Consider the following 20,185-nt stretch of genomic DNA (forward strand, 5'->3'; position numbering starts at 1 on the left):
GAAACAATGCCTAACCTTAACCTTAACCTTAACCATGCCTAACCTTAACCGGCGAAAGAATACACGTTAAAAAAAAAATCACGTTAAAAAAAAAATTTCATGGGATTCGAACTCGTCAACAACGAACCGCAGGACCGCAGGACCGCTGCTGTGCCAGGTGAGCTGAAGCGCCGAATGAAAGTCATGGCGGATTACTGCGGCGGTTACCTAATTCCGCTCGCGCTCTGCCGCTCCGCTCGCTCTGTCGCTCCACTCGCTCTGCCGCTCTGCTCTGCGGTTGCCGCGCCTGCCGCGGGGCATGGCGCAACCAATCAGGGAAAACGCGGAAGCAAAAGCAGCACTCATGACATGTCATTAAGCAATAGGCGTACCGGGTCGCTCCAGTGGAGTTAGATGACATTGGCAACGGTGAGCTAACGTTAGTCTCCGGCTGCACGTCAACATTGCTAGTGTTCGATAAGCAAGTAAAACAACCTCTAATCTGATGTAGGCAGTTCAGCAGTGCACTCATCCTGTTCTACTTTTTGCTTCCTCTTTTGAGCGGCACTTTTTCTTGCTAAAAGCTCAAGAGAAAATATTTACATCCAGTTGTCGCAAACGACGGGGAGCTAAAGGTTGTTGGACATCAATGTCAACAAATTTGAATATTTCCCAGCATGCCTCCTTCCTTCTTAACTTTTGAGAAGAAAGCAACCAAATTAAATAAGTTGAAAGCTGACAGCCCCTGGGCCCCCGACAGCCTCTGGGCCCCTGACAGCCCCTGGGCCCCCGACAGCCTCTGGGCCCCTGACAACTTCTGGGCCCCTGACAGCCTCTGGGCCCCTGACAGCCCCTGGGCCCCCGGACAGCCTTTGGGCCACCGACAGCCTCTGGGCCCCCGACAGCCCCTGGGCCCCTGACAACTTCTGGGCCCCTGGCAGCCTCTGCACCCCTGACAGCCCCTGGGCCCCTGACAGCCTCTGGGCCACCGACAGCCTCTGGGCCCCCGACAGCCCCTGGGCCCCTGACAACCTCTGGGCCCCTGACAGCCTCTGGGCCCCCGACAGCCTCTGGGCCCCCGACAGCCTCTGGGCCCCTGACAGCCTCTGCACCCCCGACAGCCCCTGGGCCCCCGATAGCCTCTGGGCCCCCGACAGCCCCTGGGCCCCTGACAACCTCTGGGCCCCTGACAGCCTCTGGGCCCCCGATAGCCTCTGGGCCCCTGACAGCCCCTGGGCCCCCGATAGCCTCTGGGCCCCTGACAGCCTCTGGGCCCCCGATAGCCTCTGGGCCCCTGACAGCCTCTGCACCCCCGACAGCCCCTGGGCCCCTGACAGCCTATGCACCCCCGATAGCCTCTGGGCCCCTGACAGCCCCTGGGCCCCCAATAGCCTCTGGGCCCCTGACAGCCTCTGGGCCCCCGATAGCCTCTGGGCCCCTGACAGCCTCTGCACCCCCGACAGCCCCTGGGCCCCTGACAGCCTCTGCACCCCCGATAGCCTCAGGGCCCCTGACAGCCCCTGGGCCCCCGATAGCCTCTGGGCCCCTGACAGCCCCTGGGCCCCCGGACAGCCTCTGGGCCCCTGACAGCCTCTGCACCCCCGACAGCCCATGGGCCCCCGGACAGCCTTTGGGCCCCTGACAGCCTCTGGGCCCCGGTGGTCGCACTGTGCATATTTATGCCAGTGTTTCTTCTTCAATAAGGGATCTGCTGATGGCAGATGAATTCACAAAGAAGGGCCATTATGCACTTTTTGAAATGGTAGCTCTTTTCCTTAGTTAGTGTGCCAGAGGAGTGTTGAATTAAATTAGATTAGATTAAGATTCAAATGTATTGTCATCCAACCAGAGTGCAAATGTAACAGTAAAGTGCAATAGTGATATACAATGCACAGGTGATTAAACTGGGTATAGAATATATAAATGAGTGCCACTGAGTATAGTGCTAATGAGATGTATGTACAGAGTTGTAGTATTAATAATATGTACAGTGATACAGGCATAAAGACAATATGGTAGTAGTCATACTGGCCAGCAGCGTAATTAGTAAGAGTAGGTAAGGGATATGTATAGATATACAGTAGTATCTATCTACAGATAAAAGGATATGTAACGGGAATTAGCTTGCAAGTAGACATACTCATACACCACCTGGAGTTTATTTAATGAAAGCACAATCAGACGTAATTGGCAGAAGCCGTGTAAGGACAAACAGAGTGAACGCTGCATCCGCTCGCCTAGGAAGCAGCCACAGACAACCATGGATGAGCGCTTTTATTTTTTTCGTTGTACCTTGTGGCAAGTGCATTTTCTGAGCACACTAAGAAGCTGACGTACCGTATCATGATGTTTCATTTTAATTTAATTTAAAACCGTTATTTAAATTCAAAAGGCAACTGAGGTTTCCCTCATTTACAGTCACGTCGAGTGTACAAACAGAAATGAGCAGAAAAAGACATATCAAATCACACAGCATATCAAATCATAACAATAAGACAACGAGGTGAGGCAAAGAGCAAGGATAACAAATCAATTAAAACACGTACAACTTGATTGACGAGCTTTAAGGACTGTTGGAGTTCATTCCATGAGCTAGGGGCATCATATCAAAATGCAGATTTACCTTGTTCCAAGCAAACTCGGGGGACCTTAAGGACCAGCCAGTCATTAGATTTAACAGCTACTGTACAATAATCAAATATTTAAGAACACAAAAGAAAAAGCGATTCCGATCCTCATGAGGTTGCTCAGTCGGTGCTGAGGTTCCAACAGCTCTCTATCCGTTATAGCTGTGAAAGGCTTTGGTTACAAATCCAGAACAAAAGGAATTCAAGTTCAACCTTAATTCTTTCACAGTGCTGAAATTGTCTTTCTCCATCATGTGGAATGGGAGAAGAAACCTTGACATGGACGTTACAGTGACAACAGGCTGCCAAAGCAAAGTGAGATGCTATTTGTTGACACTGAAAGCATCTATTGTTCATGCGTGAATCACACGTTGATTGACAGTCTCTGTGCGTAGGAGTAGTCGCTAGGTCGCTTGGATGAAAGCAGGCCAGCAATATGAATGAACATTGTTTTATTCTTGTGCAATCTTAATTTTTATGGCATACGGATATTTAACTTTAAATGTATCGTATGGGCATTCATGCAAGCCCTGGCTGTGATAGCTTTGCATGGGTCATGAAGATGCCTGGTTTGTTCACGAAGATGAACTGGCTAAAATACAAGGACTTCATTTTTGGGGGATGTATATATAAATCTGTAACGGTTGCAACGCTGCTGACTGCTTGAAAAAGAGCTCATTCCTCACGCTCAGCTGTTGTGATGATCATGAATATTTACCCGCACGGATGAACTCTCACTCCGGCTGAAATTATCCCCCGATCTCAAGTGGCTGCTTATTAAATTACCTGTGCCTGCATATCAACGGGAGACACAAGCACATTTAAAATATACCTTTCTCCCCCTCGCAGAGCCAACGAGTCCCGGCACGTCAGACCCCGCTGACTGATGGAGCTCAGATCACTGTCCTTTGATACAAGCCTTAAAGGAGGCTCCGCCTTGGACTCCTTTTTAATTTGTCTCGTCAGCAACTGTTAGCTGGAAAACGAGGCCTGAGCTCTTCCTGATTCAGCCTGTAGCTGATATAATTGTGTAATGGAGCCGCTCCACTGCACACATGATGGGGGAGAGGATAAAAGCGTCTCCTGATCCCGGCCGGCCACCTCTAAGCTGAAACCGGCCACGACGGGGGGGGTGGGGGTGGGGGGGGGGGGGGTTTGGCGGAATCTCAACTGCACGGCGCGCGTTCCGGGCGATGTTCCGCCATAGAAATAGAAAGTAAAAGGGCATGCTTGATGGAGACGCTTCCGCGGCTTTCGGCTAGCCGCCTCGGGGGGGGGGGGGACAGTACATCGCGGCAGGTTTCCTAATTAGCGTGCCTTACTTACGTGCTGCACTCACACAATGGAAGCGTTTCCTCGCACTCTCTCGCCTCGAACGCGTGCACACACTGCACACGCACGCTCAGAATCACAGGCCTGCTCCCACATGGCGAGGTCTAAATATAGGCCAGCTGCTTTTCACCTTTCCAGGTCCCATCTGCTCCGCGGCCCACCCCGCCGCACACAGCCCTTCTCCTCCTAGCGGAGGGGCATTGCGCGGCTGGTCTGTGTGCTGTCTGCCGCTAATGTCCCGTCCACCTGGGAAGCTGTCATCAGCTGTGTTGTTAACTACCCGCTAGCCTCTGGTCCGTCACCCCTGACCTGCTGTCAGCTTGGCTAACGTTGACGCTACGTCCCCTTTATGCTGGCCGCGGTATCGCTGTCAGCTCCGGTAATGTTTGAAGGGAATCTTACCTTTTTTAGCCGGGCTGGTGTTCTATAAGAAGAGCTCGTCCACCTGCGTGGCACCGGTGGGCCCGCTGACAGCGGTGACCTTTTGCGTCGGGGCCTGATTAGGTTGAGGGGCTATTGGCGCTCAATAGGGGGGAGTGGCTGTCCCTTGCTGCTCATGGACACTGACCTCCAGTGTCCTCCCTGCAGCCTGGCCCATCTCTCACTATTGACAGGGGAGAGATGGAGTAATAGACCTCTCACGGGTGACGTAGTCTTCTGTCTTTGCTGCAGCTATAGGAAAATGAATGGACTATTAATAGATCTCTCCTAGCTTCGTCCGTGGTCCATGCGGCTGTGGTCCCCGTGAACAAAGCCTTCTGATATACATTTCTCTCTCCGATAAGGCAGTGGATTTAGGGTTTTAAGCGGCAGTTTAAAACGAACCCAAGAAAAACTAGCCGAAACTATAGCTTAGCATCGCAGATGAGGTCAACCGATGTCACCTATAGCGTCAGTGCATTCTCTGCAACATCCGGTCATTTGGGGGGTTAGCGATTTGTCTTTTAAAAATTGGAACGTTAACAAAAATCTTTCGTGGTGAAACGCAATTTTCCCTTTAACCCCACATGCAGGATCAAGGACACAATTACCGGTAAAGGAAAAGACTGTCAATTTGTCATAATGACGTGACAGCATGAGAGGTCTATTGAAGAAATTGAACCCCCCCCCCTCCCCCCCCCCGCCCCTGACGCTGGAAAGCCACTCCTCTCACACCGGCCACTTAGCAGGCCGTCAGCACACGAGGGGTGTCATACTCCACGGTAATCTCATGACACGTTGAGGATTTCACACTTGGATTTCACACACTCACATCGCATCTCCTTTCTTAAATAAATGGGTTGAGTTTCTCCGGTGATTAGTTGAGCAGGCTGGCGCGTGTGAGACTTAAACTCTTCCGCCCGTGCGGTCCATCGGTGGACCGCAAATGACATCTGGTCATAAATCAATATTTCCAGACTGTTCTATAAAAGTAGCGATTTATTTTTCAAACGTATTCAAGTATAAACATCATAACCATGTCGCAACAGCATGTATAATGCATATTATCATCAATACGTTAGTTTAGGAATAGGTTAAATTGTTATTAGATAGATTTTCCTTTTCGAAATGTCTGTATATTCCACGAGAGGCGACCATTTTGGAAAACCTTGAATCATGGGAATTGTATTTTTTTTGCAGCCATTTTGTAGCGGACATCCAGAGCTCTGGATCAAAACTACACTTCCTGAACGGATCTATGGGGTTCAAGGTTCATAGTTCTGTATCTATTATTTTAATAACTCTTATTATTCGTGATAATATACCACAAAATGTAATGTTATTGACAAATATTGAAACGCAGTTAGTGTCTCTTCCCTATTGTTAGCATGTAGCAACAATTAGATCTGAAATTAGTTTAAAACGGTTGCACTGTGGTGAAAATAAAAAAGTACAGTAGATTATTCTTATGCACGCCTGGTGATACTAAATCCAAATTGAACTCAGCCATTTGAAAGATAATATATGTATATATATAAATGTGCGAATTGGCTATAATAAGGTAATTTATAAGCTTGCTATTCTATATTCTATAATAATATTTCAAATTGCATTGGTCCGGATGGGAGAATTCAGTACTGTATCTACAGAACCTTCTGTTTAATCATCTTCCCTTTATTAATTTCCTTAGATTTTCTGTAGACATGATCTCAAGAAGGTACTTAACGAGATCAGTGACAGTTTTTAATGTTTGGTCATTATTAGCATGGTGTTATTCACTGTCAAAGATGCAAAGAAAAATCATAATTCATATTCTCCTTTTGTTTCATCACAATTTAAGCAAGCCTAGTAATAGACACAATATTTCTGGGAATACATTCACTGAGGTCCATAGATGTCCCTAGATACCAAGAATATGCAAATTAACCTTGTAGAAGTGGAGCAATATTCCATTTACTTATGTATGTATTTTAGGCGGATTTTCAGAAAATAGGCTCCGGGTGGAAGAGGTTAAGAATAGTGTCATAGAAGCAGAGGAGGGGGGGAGCAAGCTGCTGTTTTTTTGTTTTCGCAGACGCAGTGGCACAGTGACGGTTCATTTGAGGATCAGGGGGATGAATCAGAGGTCTGGATGAGGATCGGGGGGATGAATCAGAGGTCTGGATGAGGATAGGGGGGATGAGTCAGAGGTCTGGATGAGGATCGGGGGGATGAATCAGAGGTCTGGATGAGGATAGGGGGGATGAGTCAGAGGTCTGGATGAGGATCGGGGGATGAGTCAGAGGTCTGGATGAGGATCGGGGGATGAGTCAGAGGTCTGGATGAGGATCGGGGGATGAGTCAGAGGTCTGGATGAGGATCGGGGGATGAGTCCGATCAGGGGAAATAGGAGCCAAGCAACAACCCAAGCTCACACAATCGCAACTCGGGATAAAAAATCTGGGTTCACACACACAGCTCTTGGAGCTGAAAAGGCTTTTGTTTATTTCATTGATCTTAATTCCGCTTGTCGACGGTGCCTGCTGAGAGAGGAGCGTTGGTTGTGAGGCGGAACGGTCTGGAGACACAACAGTAGCTGAACGAGGAGACATTCTGCTTGCAGCTGGTGGCGAGCTCTGATTATGTGCTCTACTAAACAGGAACTCTGGGTAATGCAGCAGGGTGGCTGCTCAGTGGCCAACAGTGGAATCACACAGTGCTTGACGGTTCACACTTCTAGTCTTCCATTTTAGAGGCCATCTGGTCTGGCGTCGTTTCATAATGCACCAATGGGCGAGCAGGATCTGTCTCAACCTTTTTTTTCTGGTAATACACACACACACCCGCCGACCCCCCCGCCCAATCCCCCCCCCCGTCCCCGCCGTACCCCCATATGGAAAGCATCAAGGTCAATGAATAATGCTTTCAGTTCATCACAGATAATCACAGATAATACCTGGTGTAGTGGTTCTACTGTAAAACAGCTCTGTTGGTTGTGTGAGCCCTACTGTAGAGCTCAAACAATAGATACTGCATAATAACAGCAGATTTCTAGTTTTCAAAGGACAAGTCATGTCACATTGGCAGTGAGAAAAATGTATCAACATAATTTAGATATATTTTTTTTAAAGGCAGATTTCAGAACATACAAAATTATCTGTCCGGTTTACTTGACCTACTCATGCTCAGTCTTCTCACAGAAAAAGTTTGGCCTTCATTCAGGCTTTAGAACGGCATCACTTTAGAGTCTCTCTCTCTCTCTCTCTCTCTCTCTCTCTCTCTCTCTCTCTCTCTCTCTCTCTCTCTCTCTCTCTCACTGTCTGTCTCTCTTTTTCTCTCTCTCTCTCTTTTTCTCTCTCTCTCCTCATATTTCCTGTGCCTCTCTATCATAGCCTGAGCCAAGAACAGAGCAGACGCTTTAACTTGGTCGCTCGCCACCAGACCCCCCCCCCACCCGACCCCCCCTACCCACACTCCTAACCCCCCTCCCCCGCTGTTGGCTGCTACACTGTGATTTCAACGCGCTCTCTTAGAGGGTATTGCTGGAAGGGACAGTGAATCAATACAGAGACGCTGGAGAGACAAGGCCTGTTAATGTAACAGGAGTGGGTGAAATACCACCGGGCTCAGAGAGGTCGGCTCTGGCTCAGGTCCCAGAACGCTGTGGTAGTATCACATCATATACATATATACCGTATATAGAGACACACCATCGGGCCAGTCTTTCCTGTTGGGACCAATCGGGTTTTCTATATAGAATGAATTTGATGAAACACTATAACTAAAAAAAATTAAAGAATCCCCAAATTATAGCGAGAAGATTCTATTTACTGTATAAAAAGTACAATATTAGGCAGGAATTGATTTTTGTTTGTAATAGCAGTCTTGCTTTTTCAGGTATTATTATTTATTATTATTATTATTATTATTATTATTATTATTATTATTATTATTATTATTATTATTATTATTATTATTATTATTATTATTATTATTATTATTATTATTATTATTATTATTTATTATTTATTATTTATTATTTATTATTTATTATTTATTATTTATTATTATTATTATTATTATTATTATTATTATTATTATTATTATATTTTTTTATATTATGGGTTTTTTGAGGTCATATTGCAGTGTTCCATCTGATACATCTCCCTCCATTGCCAATATGCACTCCACCATGTTCCCACTGGAGCCAGAGTGAATATAGTGTTCCATGGTAACTAGATAGGTGGAGGATATAAAAATCTACCGCTCCAAAACAAATGTTAAAAATGCATTTTAGTGTATGTACAGTATTGAGATTTCTTTTTTTATTAACCCATTCTCCGCCACCACTTTGATTCGTCCTAATCCATTCCCTGCCAGCTCTATTTGTCTATGGAGATGTTCACCTACTTTGCAGGGCTATAACTTTTTAAATTGTATTGCTAAATTGACATTACTATGGTCCATTCACCATCGATTAGCTATTGTTCAGGGTGTAGGAACGTTTTACTTTTTCATTCACACATTCATATAAAAATACTGTCTAGAGTATAAATATGTTTTTATCGTTTTCTGCAGTAATTCCTAGAACGTGAGATATAGCCATTTATGCATATATTACATCATCAAATGCAGTTTGCTAGCGATTGACGTCAGATAAAAAATTTCAATTGTACAAGGTCCTAAACGTCATGACTCATCATCTGCTGGTGACCGGAGGGGGGGGGGGGGGGGGGTCGTTTATAATGCAATGACCGACGTTAAATGAATCATGTAGAATGGGTGATATATTGATCATAGCAGTTTGTATGGATAATAATAATCAAACACGCTGAAACTCACCGCAGCTTCCTCGTAGCGATGGGGGGTGATACTGGAGCAAAAAGTTCGCTATTATGGGATGTTGATCTAGATGAACCATTTCCGGGTTGTATAATAATATATACGTCCAAATAACGTTGTTTATTGAGTTATGGCAACCGATCGATTATCCAGTGTGTCAAGATGGAGTCCTGCGAGCGATCGCGAGTGGCGGACGGAATATGGGTGACACCAAGCACTTCCGGCCCCACTTCCCCACTTACGGTTTGACGATCGGCCACCAGGTGGCGATATTGAACCGTTGGAGAGTTGAGTGGAGATCCCCAGCACCCGTCAATGATCCGTCGGTGAAATATGAATCCCATGACAGATTTTTTAAATATTGATCTCGATGACGTCGTAATCCGTCATTGGCAGATTAAGCATGGCGAGGAATGACGTCTGAATCCGTCATTGGCGAAAGATGGGTTAAAATAATAATAATAATGACTCCCGGAGTCAGCATTGCTTGATGCTTGGGCTGATCGCTATACTAACCCGTTTGGCTGGGTTAGGGGGAGGGCAAGTCATGGGTGGGAATCTGGCGTTGTGGACAGCGACAACAACCTCCCACGCGTTACACTTCACCAATGAGAGTCCTCGCTGCCAGGTGAAAAAAATACTCACTGGCTGTCGCCGCACATGTCGGAGGAAGCGTGTGGATGACTTCAGGGTTCCCTTGTACCGACCAGTAGCAGGAACATGCGCACAACAACCAGGTAGGGGAGGGGGGGAATGGGCACAACAACTAAATTGGGATGGGGAGAAAAAAACAGAGAAAAATCGGAGAAAGAGAGGATACATTTTTTTTTTAATAATAATAAATCCCCAAGTTGATATTGCATTGAATGCTCACGCCTACTCACTGATGGTAGTGCATCTGAAATTTGACCCTACCTCTGGTCATTAATTTCTATTACAAGAATTATATAATTATACGATTAACCCCCCCCCCCCCCCCTGGTAGTCTAAATAAGTGAATAAAGTACCAATCGACTACAGGAAAAAGGCATATATTGTACGTTATGTTATAGCCATAAGTAATATTTAGTTGTTTTTACAAAAAATTTGAATGTGTAGTGTACGTATTACAAATAAGTACATATATTACATATAAAGAATTAAAGGTGACATGCATTATAAATGTCTTTTTTCAGTGTCTAGCATTGTATTATAGTAATAGGAGTTAGTATCAATGGGTTTGTGTCTCTAAATACCATATTGGCGGATTGCCGTCATACAGGTCATTCATTTCCTCGTCCATTTTAATCAGGTCGTTCTGATTTGACTCGCATGGTGACGTCACGTGGCGAGGATGGAGCGGATAGTGATCCGATTGGCTCTGTGGTTGTAGCGCACCAAAGGGGGTTTGACAGAGAGCGAGCGAGAGAGAGAGGGAGAATCAGATAGACCCTTGCGACAGAGCACACATACACACACGCGCGTCGCGCTGTCGTCTCTCGGTCTGTCTCTCTCTCTCCCCCTCTCTATCTCTCTCTCTCTCGATTCGGGAGCATAGCGCGCGGCACAGTGGAAGACTTCCTCAAACGGGAGAGGGAGAGAGAGAAAGAGAAGGGGACCTGCGTATCTCGCTCGCAGCTGTGCTCTCTCTCTCTCTCTCTCTCTCTCTCTCACTCACTCACTCACTCACTCACTCACTCACTCACTCACTCACTCACTCACTCACTCACTCACTCACTCACTCACTCACTCACTCACTCACTCACTCACTCACTCACTCACTCACTCACTCACTCACTCACTCACTCTCTCACACACACACACACACTTGCAGACTGTGTGGATGACTGTCACTGAAAGTGCTTATGGGCGGAGCCCAGCCAATAACAGGCTGAAATCTTGAGGCTGGAAAATGATGCTTTTGAGTACTCCATTAGAAATATGAAACAATGATATTTTTTTTAAATAAACCTTACAGATGTCTTCCATAGACTCACAGGAATTGTGTAAAGTTGCCCAAATAGTGCTAGGAATAGCAATGCAGGTCCCCTTTAACAAACCCAGGGTGCTCGCATGAGGGGCGAGTGCCTCTACCTTAACACTACCGAGACACACCTTTCTGATAGCCTCACACTAACCCTAACCTTTACCACACTGCTACAAATTAATCATAACCGTCAAACCCTAACCCTAATCTTAACCCTAACTTTATGTCCCAACAACCATGACCGTTAAATGTTAAAACAAACCATAGTCATGATATTGCTAGTGGTGAGAGTGACCACAATCATTGTTGGTTCAACTCCCGGTCAAGGTGTTTGTTTAGGCCTTGTTTTGGCCAATATGAAACGTAAATATATTACTTATGGCTATAACATAACATACATTATCTACCTTTTTCCTGTGGTTGATTAGTACCTCATTTACATTTTCTGATGTCGACCGTGTTGCTATAATAGACTATCATTCATTCTTGCGTTGAATATGTCGTCAGCTAAAAGAATTGTCAGCACCCTAGGCTACACACCAGTGTCTCCCTACTTGATGATGCCTCCTAGAAGCTACAGCGAGCAGTGTTTTTGGCCGCAGTTTGAGTAACCCCAGTGTCCAACACTTTCAGTTTGACTGGCCTCGAGCAGCTGAAGATGTGCTCTGACCGGTGTGTGAAGGCACCAGAGAATTTAATGCAGCATGGGTCTCGTGAAGAACAAGATTCAGTTCAGTTCAGTCAGTCATTTATTATCTGACACGTTTTGGACACATAACAATGGTCATTCCATAAATCGGCAAAGTTCTAGCAATAAATACAGTATTCATTCCTGCACTCTCCATGGTGCTGAAAACGTTGTCTCGCCTTTGTGTTTTGGGAGCGGTAAGCACCCAGTAGCAACTATGAAGACATCATTTCTATCAGTCTACAGTTTCTGTTCTGCAGTGTTTCAGCTGCTTAGCTTTTTGGCCGGTTTGACCTACTTAGCCTCCTGTGCTTTTAGAAATGTGTTAATTAATCTAAACGCTTTCATTTAGATAAAATGCTTTATGCATTATGTAAACCTGTTCTTACATATCGTATTAAGTATTGCTTTACTGTCCCACAAAGTCAGCAAGCTACCCTGCATTTGGTCACACTACAATTCGATTAGATTAGATTCAAATGTATTGTCATTATACAGCAGAAGTACAGTACAACGAAAAGAGGTTTGGCAAATGTAACGGTAAAGTGGAATAGTAATATACAATGTACCTATAGGTGATTAAACTGGTATAATATATGTAAATTAGTACTACTGGGGGCGCCCCAGTGGCTAACCACATAGCGCGCTCAGCTGCGACACGGCCGACCCGGGTTCGACTCCCGAACCCGTCGTTATTTGCCGAATGTCTTCCCCCCACTCTGCCACCCATTCCTCCCCTGTCTCTCTCTACTGGACTGCCCAGTAGCAATAAAAAAGCGATAAAACGCCAAAAAATAAAAATGTGTACTACTGGGTGTAGTGCTAATCAGATGTATGTAGGCCTACAGTGATAGTTATAAAGACGGTATGGTCGTAGTCATACTGGCCAGCAATGTAACTACTGTAGTAAGAGAGGGTAACAAATGTCCTAACCCAGTTGTACAATAAAGACCAAGCATGGCTTTGTCAGTATTCCAATGTACAGCCCCACCCAACCCCACCCCACCTACCCAACCTCCTCCAATGTACAGTTTCTATGTCAAATGTATGTCAGTATTCCAATGTACAGTGCCCCCCCCCCCCCCCCTACCCAACCCCCCCCCCCCACCTCCAATGTACAGCCCCACCCCACCTACCCAACCTCCCCCAATGCACAGTTTCTATGTCAAATGTATATACACTCTTTTTCTGGATTTTTTAAGTATCACAAACAGTACTGTATTTGAAAATCTGGTATGTCATAAATGTATAGATGTAGCAGTACTGTCTATCTGTATGTCGTGTGTGTCATATGATGAATTGAAAATGGGGGACCCTGATGGAAACAAGACGAAAGTCTTTCTCAGGTCTGCATCCTCTTAACAATTGTATGTATTGAGCTGTACTGTACTGTACCCATTCTGCAATCTGTTAATAAACTTTTCAATCAATCAATCAATCAATCAATAAGTGATATGTATATAGTATCTACAGATATATAAAAGGATTATGTGCAGGTATGTACTGACAGGTGGATAGATATATACGGTTAGAATAAATATATATATTGTATATGCAGCATTATTGTATATGCTATCATACTGACGAGGGTTATATGCAGATTTATACTGTATGTAGCGCAGCAAGCCATTGTATTATATTTCGGGAAGCATCCGTTTGAAAGTAAAATATAGCCTGTTGAGAATACGTTCATTTAATCTATTTGCAAGTGCTCGAGGGCAAATCCCTCAATAATATATATATATATATTTTATACAAACTAAACATAAAATTACTTTCTGTTGCATTGATGTGAGCTTTATATGGATATAACTGTATATATACATTTCTATGGCCTACAGTACATGGACTCGATGATGTTGTCCTCCTGCTGTGGTGCACAGTATAGCCCCAGCACGGCCATGGGGTGGGTTGGCGTTGACTGTTGAATCACAACATTAACGTTACTGCGAATGAACTATGTTGACCAAGAGAGTGGGTGAGAGAGAGAGAGAGAGAGAGAGAGAGAGAGAGAGAGAGAGAGAGAGAGAGAGAGAGAGAGAGAGAGAGAGAGAGAGAGAGAGAGAGAGAGAGAGAGAGAGAGAGTGATGCATAAAACAAGAAACGGAGAGATGTAAAGAGAGAGAGAGAGAGAGAGAGAGATAGACAGAGAGAGAGAGATAGAGATAGACATCAGCCCTCTCTTCTCTTTCCTTGTGTCAGCTAATATAAATCTCTCCATTCATTATTGATGTGAGAGGGCCATGCATTTTTCCATTTTTTCATTACTCCGGGGCAAAAACTATGCTAACAGATGTCAGGCTTCTCTGCCCCTGCTGTAGACATTGTCTAACGCGTGTGGTTTCCAAACGCGGAACCAAAAGTGACATGACCACAAGGTTCATCTCCACGTGCCAAAAATCATTTAGAATGGCAGCACCAGATCGGCATTCCCTCATACACGGACATCGTCATGAATCTCTGTGGTTCTCGTTCACTCACTATCACTCTGGCATCTTTTTCCTCTTATACTGTCACAGAAACATAGGTTTTGATGTTATTTGATTTGAAATTTTTATTTCGAACATGTAAATACAAACAAAATAAAACAAAAACAAATCATTAATCTCTAGCAATGAAATGGGGGAATTTATTTACAACATAACTCAATTTACATGTTAGAAAAGTAGTAGGAAGAAGTATACACTTATTTAATCCTACCACTTTCCCACTACTCCTTACTAATTTAAATCCGTACAAAACATATATATATATTTATAACCTGTAAAGGTTCACCATAACGGCGAATGAGTCAACAACTCTCATTCAATCTAAAACATACTCCGAGCACTATTAACAATGACTCTTTTAGACCGAAAGATGACGAGGCCACAGCAGCTACTCCACAAATAATGGTCCGTTTGCTGGTCTCTATGGTGACGGCAACCAGGGTTCTTCTGGCATGAGGGGAGCTATGATTGTGCTGTGGATTTGAGTTATTCAGGCATGCTGTCTGCTGCTATGGATGCAGCAACCTAGAACAAATGGGAGTCTCTAATGAGCCATTTGTATCCAGAGCCGTGGCGTCGCGAGTTCATCATATTCGCCTCACGTTGTCACATTTGTTTCACGGCCGGAGCCACGCGGCAGGTTCATTCTGCCATCAGGAGTTGAAATACAGTTGTGAGCCTACCTATGTAATATTAAGTCATATCTGTACTAGGCCTGGGCGATAGGGCCAGAATATCACAATAGTTCCCTTAGTTTTGACGGGATACCGGTGTTTACGGTGCTACAATGTGATTTTTAAGGTCTTTAATAGTTCTCGTGGTGCAATTCCATTCAAAATAGTGTGTTTCCTATTAAGATAAGATATTCCTTTATTGATCCGCTTACATGTATTGGCATGGTAATTGTAGAAGAGATGAATACAGGCAATGAAATTATAGTAGAGTCATCAAGTAAAAATAGGCAGGTAACTTGTAGAAGATGACAGAAAGGCAGCCTTTGGTCGGGAAGAAAGGGGTCGTTGAGGGGTCGTATGATGTTCTCAAATCGAGTACGGGTAATCCTGTTTAATAATCGGGATTTCAACATCAATCAAAATAACCGTGCATGAGATCGAAGCAGCCCTAGAACGGTTGTGTCCTCTCCTCCATTCAGCCATGTTTTCGTCAACGACCTCAAAAAAAACCTCTGAAACCAATCCGCCCCCAGTGAGAGTGTCCCAGGGACATTCCGGATGAAGGCGCTCGCAGCGGGACGGCTCGTCCATCTGACGCTGTGTGACATCATCCAGACTGGTCCGCTGGACCCTGGAGTCTCTCCACCAATAGAGATGCGCGTGCGGGTTTGGTTCCCTTTCACTGCCACACTACCAAAGGGTTAACCCTTCCACTGTGGCGATACAGAAGGTTAACCATTTCACTGCCAGATGACAAATGGTTAACCCGTTCACTACCACACTACAGAAGGTTAACCCTTTCACCACCACACTACATACAGTTAACCGTCTGTAGTGTGGTAATGAAAGGGTTAACCATCTGTAGTGTGGTAGTGAAAGGGTTAATACACTTTATTTTGTATAGCACTTTTCATACAAGAACTGCAGCCCAAAGGGCTTCACGGCAGTGATGTCGACGCAAAATAGACATTGGCATAACACTGGCATAATTATAGACGGGCATAAAAGGAGCAGAGAATTGATTAAAATGTTTGTGTAGATTTCTGTAAAAATATTGTAATGGATTTCTGTCATTAAAAATCTATATGAAAGATTATGATAGATTTCTGACATTCAAATCTATAAAAGACCATTAGCAGGTTTCTGACTAAATAAAAGCAATGCATGAAGTGAATAAGAGCAGTGCAGAGAGAGAGTTATCACCTACAGTACAACAATCACAGTCTGGATGCAATGAGTCCAAGCAGCAGAGTGTATTAAAAGGCTATGGTGAAGAGGTAGGTTTTAGCTTGCTTTTGAAAATATTTAGTGATCTAGCCTCCCTAATGTCCATAGGTAGGGTGTTCCATAACTTTGGTGCATAATTCGCGAAGGCTGCGTCCCCAAAAGCAGAGTCTTGCCTCCAAAACATCACAACTGTTTTACAAAGGAGCTGTTCTCCCTCTCACTCATCTCACAGTTGTCACCTTCCCCAGAGGATCATAACAGCATATCATAGCAGTCCATATGGGACCCACTCTATTCATTTGATTTGCCAACAGGGCAACTTGTCACAATAAAATGGGTTTCTTCCCCGTTTCCCTCTGCGCTCTCGTCGACAGCGGCACTCGTTACCAGACAGATGGCTCCCGTGGCCCACTGTCATTAGAGAGAGCGGTAGAGTAGTTAAGTTAAGTTGTACCTCATTATGTTTATGTTTATTTGCACATTTCAAAAGAAAGGTCAGACGAGGAGAATAGATGGAACTAAAATAGATGTGCAGTTGAGGTAGGAATCCACTATGGGCTTATCTAAAAACTCACCTAAATATTATAATAATAATAATAATAATAATAATAATAATAATAATAATAATAATAATAATAATAATAATAATAATAATAATAATAATAATAAATAAAATAATAATAATGATGCACTGTACTGTACTGTTCTATAAGACATGTACCTTTCTGTACTGTTCTATATATAAGACATGCACCTTTCTGTACCGTTCTATATATGACATGTACCTTTCTGTACTGTTCTATATATAAGACATGTACCTTTCTGTACCGTTCTATATATAAGACATATACCTTTCTGCAATGGGATTTCTACCATTATTCCCATTGGGAAATGTGTCCTCTCCATCCTAACTACTTAGGAGCCATGGGAAGCCACTAGTACCACCAGTATCATGGCCCAGTTGTAATGCCAGTATCATGGCCCAGTTGTAATGCCAGTACCATCATGGCCCAGTTGTAATGCCAGTACCATCATGGCCCAGTTGTAATGCCAGTACCATGGCCCAGTTGTAATGCCAGTACCATCATGGCCCAGTTGTAATGCCAGTACCATGGCCCAGTTGTAATGCCAGTGCCATGGCCCAGTTGTAATGCCAGTGCCATGGCCCAGTTGTAATGCCAGTGCCATGGCCCAGTTGTAATGCCAGTACCTTGGCCCAGTTGTAACTACCTTGGTCTAGTTGTAGGAAACCCATGCAAACACAGGGAGAACATTCTAGTCTTTCTGTTGGGGTTGGAACTCAGAGTCAGAACCCTCTTGCTGTGAGGCAAGGCATGGTAGTGTATTTTGCTCTGTGGGAGGATGTAGCTCTTAAGGGCTTTGTGTGTGTGTGTGTGTGTGTGTGTGTGTGTGTGTGTGTGTGTGTGTGTGTGTGTGTGTGTGTGTGTGTGTGTGTGTGTGTGTGTGTGTGTGTGTGTGTGTGTGTGTGTGTGTGTGTGTGTGTGTGTGTGTGTGTGTGTGTGTGTGTGTGTGTGTGTGTGTGTGTGTGTGTGTGTGTGTGTGTGTGTGTGTGTGTGTGTGTGTGTGTGTGTGTGTGTGTGTGTGTGTGTGGGGGAGGATGTAGCTCTTAAGGGCTTTGTGTGTGTGTGTGTGTGTGTGTGTGTGGGGGGATTGTGACGGGACTCAAAGTGACTGCTGCATGGGCATCCTGGCCTGTGGTACTGTGTAGGAGTATGTTGATGACATCACAGAAAGGTCACAGTTCTATATCAACAGCTCAACTCCTATACAATAGATAGATATATAGATAGATAAATAGATGAATGAGGTAGATGGGTAGAACGCTGACGTGAATATGATGATCAATGAGTGAAATGCTATTTTCTTTTTGCCTTCCTACTGTCTAAATAAAGGATGATCCTGCCCACTCACCTCTAAGAAAGGAAACAATAATAAGGCATTGCCATTGGTCTATCAAACAATTGCTCTGAACCTGCAGCTCTCTGCCAACACATTGCTAAGTTGATATTTCACAGCATACTGTTTGTACGTGCCTCACCCCCATTTCCCTTTTGATTAGATGATCTTTACAGACTCTCTCTCTCTCTCTCTCTCTCTCTCTCTCTCTCTCTCTCTCTCTGGCCAGTTCCCAAGGAAATGCTTGTCAATGCAGCACATGGAAGCTCGAAGGGCATCTGAGTTGCTTTATCTCAGTGTTGCAACGGAGCCTTCGTTGAATGACATATTTTCACTATCAATACAGCGCCTATAAACAATGTGAATCCAATTATGTAAACAATGTGAATCCAGATTCCTGGCTTCACGAGATAAAGGAAGCCAGAAGGAGGTTGTGACCTTGTACACTCTAACCTATGGCTGTATGAAGGTGTTGGTTAAGAACCAGACCTGGGTTAAAGGGTGTCTGCAATGGATTATTGGTGTTTGTTGAGAACCAGATGATGGGTCGGGTTTGGATGAACCTCTAACCAGAATGTTTATTTAAAGTATACTTTTTCATTGTGTTTGACAAGTTACCTGACACTGAATCTGAGATGTCCTGATATGAAAAAAAAAAAAAAAAAAAAACCTGGCACTCCAAGCAGGTCAAAACGAATGCTAAGAAGAACAATATATGACCCACGTCTGTTTAGGACAATGCTAGAACCATGGTACAGAGTAACATGATATTGATCTGTTTCCTCTGTCCCAACAGCTGGACAACTTGGACGAGCAGGCAGCGCAGATCAGACGGGAGCTGGACGGCCGTCTTCAGATGGCGGACCAGATTGCCAGGGTGAGTCAGAGGGACACCAGTGGTCTCAGGAGATGAAATGCTTGTTAATGTGGTGTGCTAACAGGGTTATGTAAACCTCCCCAGATTGTGGGAGCCGACACGCACTGAGGAAAACCTCAGAATAGTTCCCCCCCCCTAGGGAATCCTTATTATACCATGCGCCATCTCACGGTATATCATACAGAAGAGCCGCAAAAATACATATAGATATCACATCAATGATTTTATGTATATTAAATATACTTTTCTCAATTTTAAGACGAGATGAGATGAGATGAGACAAGAAAACATAAACACATAGATTAGATTAGATTCAAATGTATTGTCATCATACAGCACAACTACAGTAAAACGAAAAGAAGTTTGGCATCCAACCAGAGTGCAAATCTAATAGTAAAGTGCAATAGTAATCCACAATGTACAGGTGATTAAACTGGGTATAAAATATATACATTTGTACTATATACAGAGTTGTAATACCAATATGTACAGTGCTACAGGTATAAAGACAGTATGGTCGTAGTCATACTGGCCAGCAGTGTAACTAGTAAAAGTAGGTAAGAGATATACAGATATAGATATAGTATCTACAGATATGTAAAAGGATTATGTGCAGGTACGTGCATAGATATAATATGTAAGTAAACCTTACACTTCAATATATAAAACGTTATAACAAAATAACACACTCGAGTCCTTGTCCCGGTTGTCTTTGCAGGGTGGCAAGTTCCCTAAGTTTGTGTCCAAAGAGATGGAAGCCATGTACATAGAGGAGCTGAAGTCGTCGGTCAACCAGCTGATGGCGAACCTGGAGAGCATGCCCGTGTCCAAGGGAGGGGAGTTCAAGCTTCAGAAGCTGAAACGGGGACACAACACGTCCATCATTGACATGGGCCAGGAGGACGAGAACACACTGTCCAAGTCCGACGTGGTGCTGTCCTTCACGCTGGAGGTAAACCTTCCTTACTGCCGTTTCAACCAGAGGACGCTAGGACTTAGCGTTTGTTTGTTAAATATTATATATATTTATATATAGTGGTATAACGCATGTATACCTTGATCTGACAAAACTGAATAATATATTCTGATAGCCCAGGTTAAGATGTACATCACTTCATTGTACAATAAAGGGTTGAGGTTTTACAAGCATTTTCATAATGGTTGACCA

At 44.2% G+C, this 20,185-nt stretch overlaps 1 protein-coding gene across 1 annotated transcript in view; it reads left to right on the top strand.

The window, feature by feature from the left end:
* The window catches only part of LOC311230547 (calcium-dependent secretion activator 1-like), a gene marked incomplete at both ends in the record, with an annotated part of 154,270 nt that overhangs the window by 51,852 nt on the left and 82,233 nt on the right, over nt 1–20,185 (top strand). The window contains 2 exon segments of the mRNA XM_084316855.1: nt 18,937–19,017; nt 19,736–19,969. Of these exon segments, the coding sequence (XP_084172981.1) occupies nt 18,937–19,017; nt 19,736–19,969 (315 nt within the window).

This window comes from Notolepis coatsorum (assembly GCF_963971535.1).
Source record: "Notolepis coatsorum genome assembly, chromosome: 6".
Classification (NCBI taxonomy): domain Eukaryota; kingdom Metazoa; phylum Chordata; class Actinopteri; order Aulopiformes; family Paralepididae; genus Notolepis; species Notolepis coatsorum.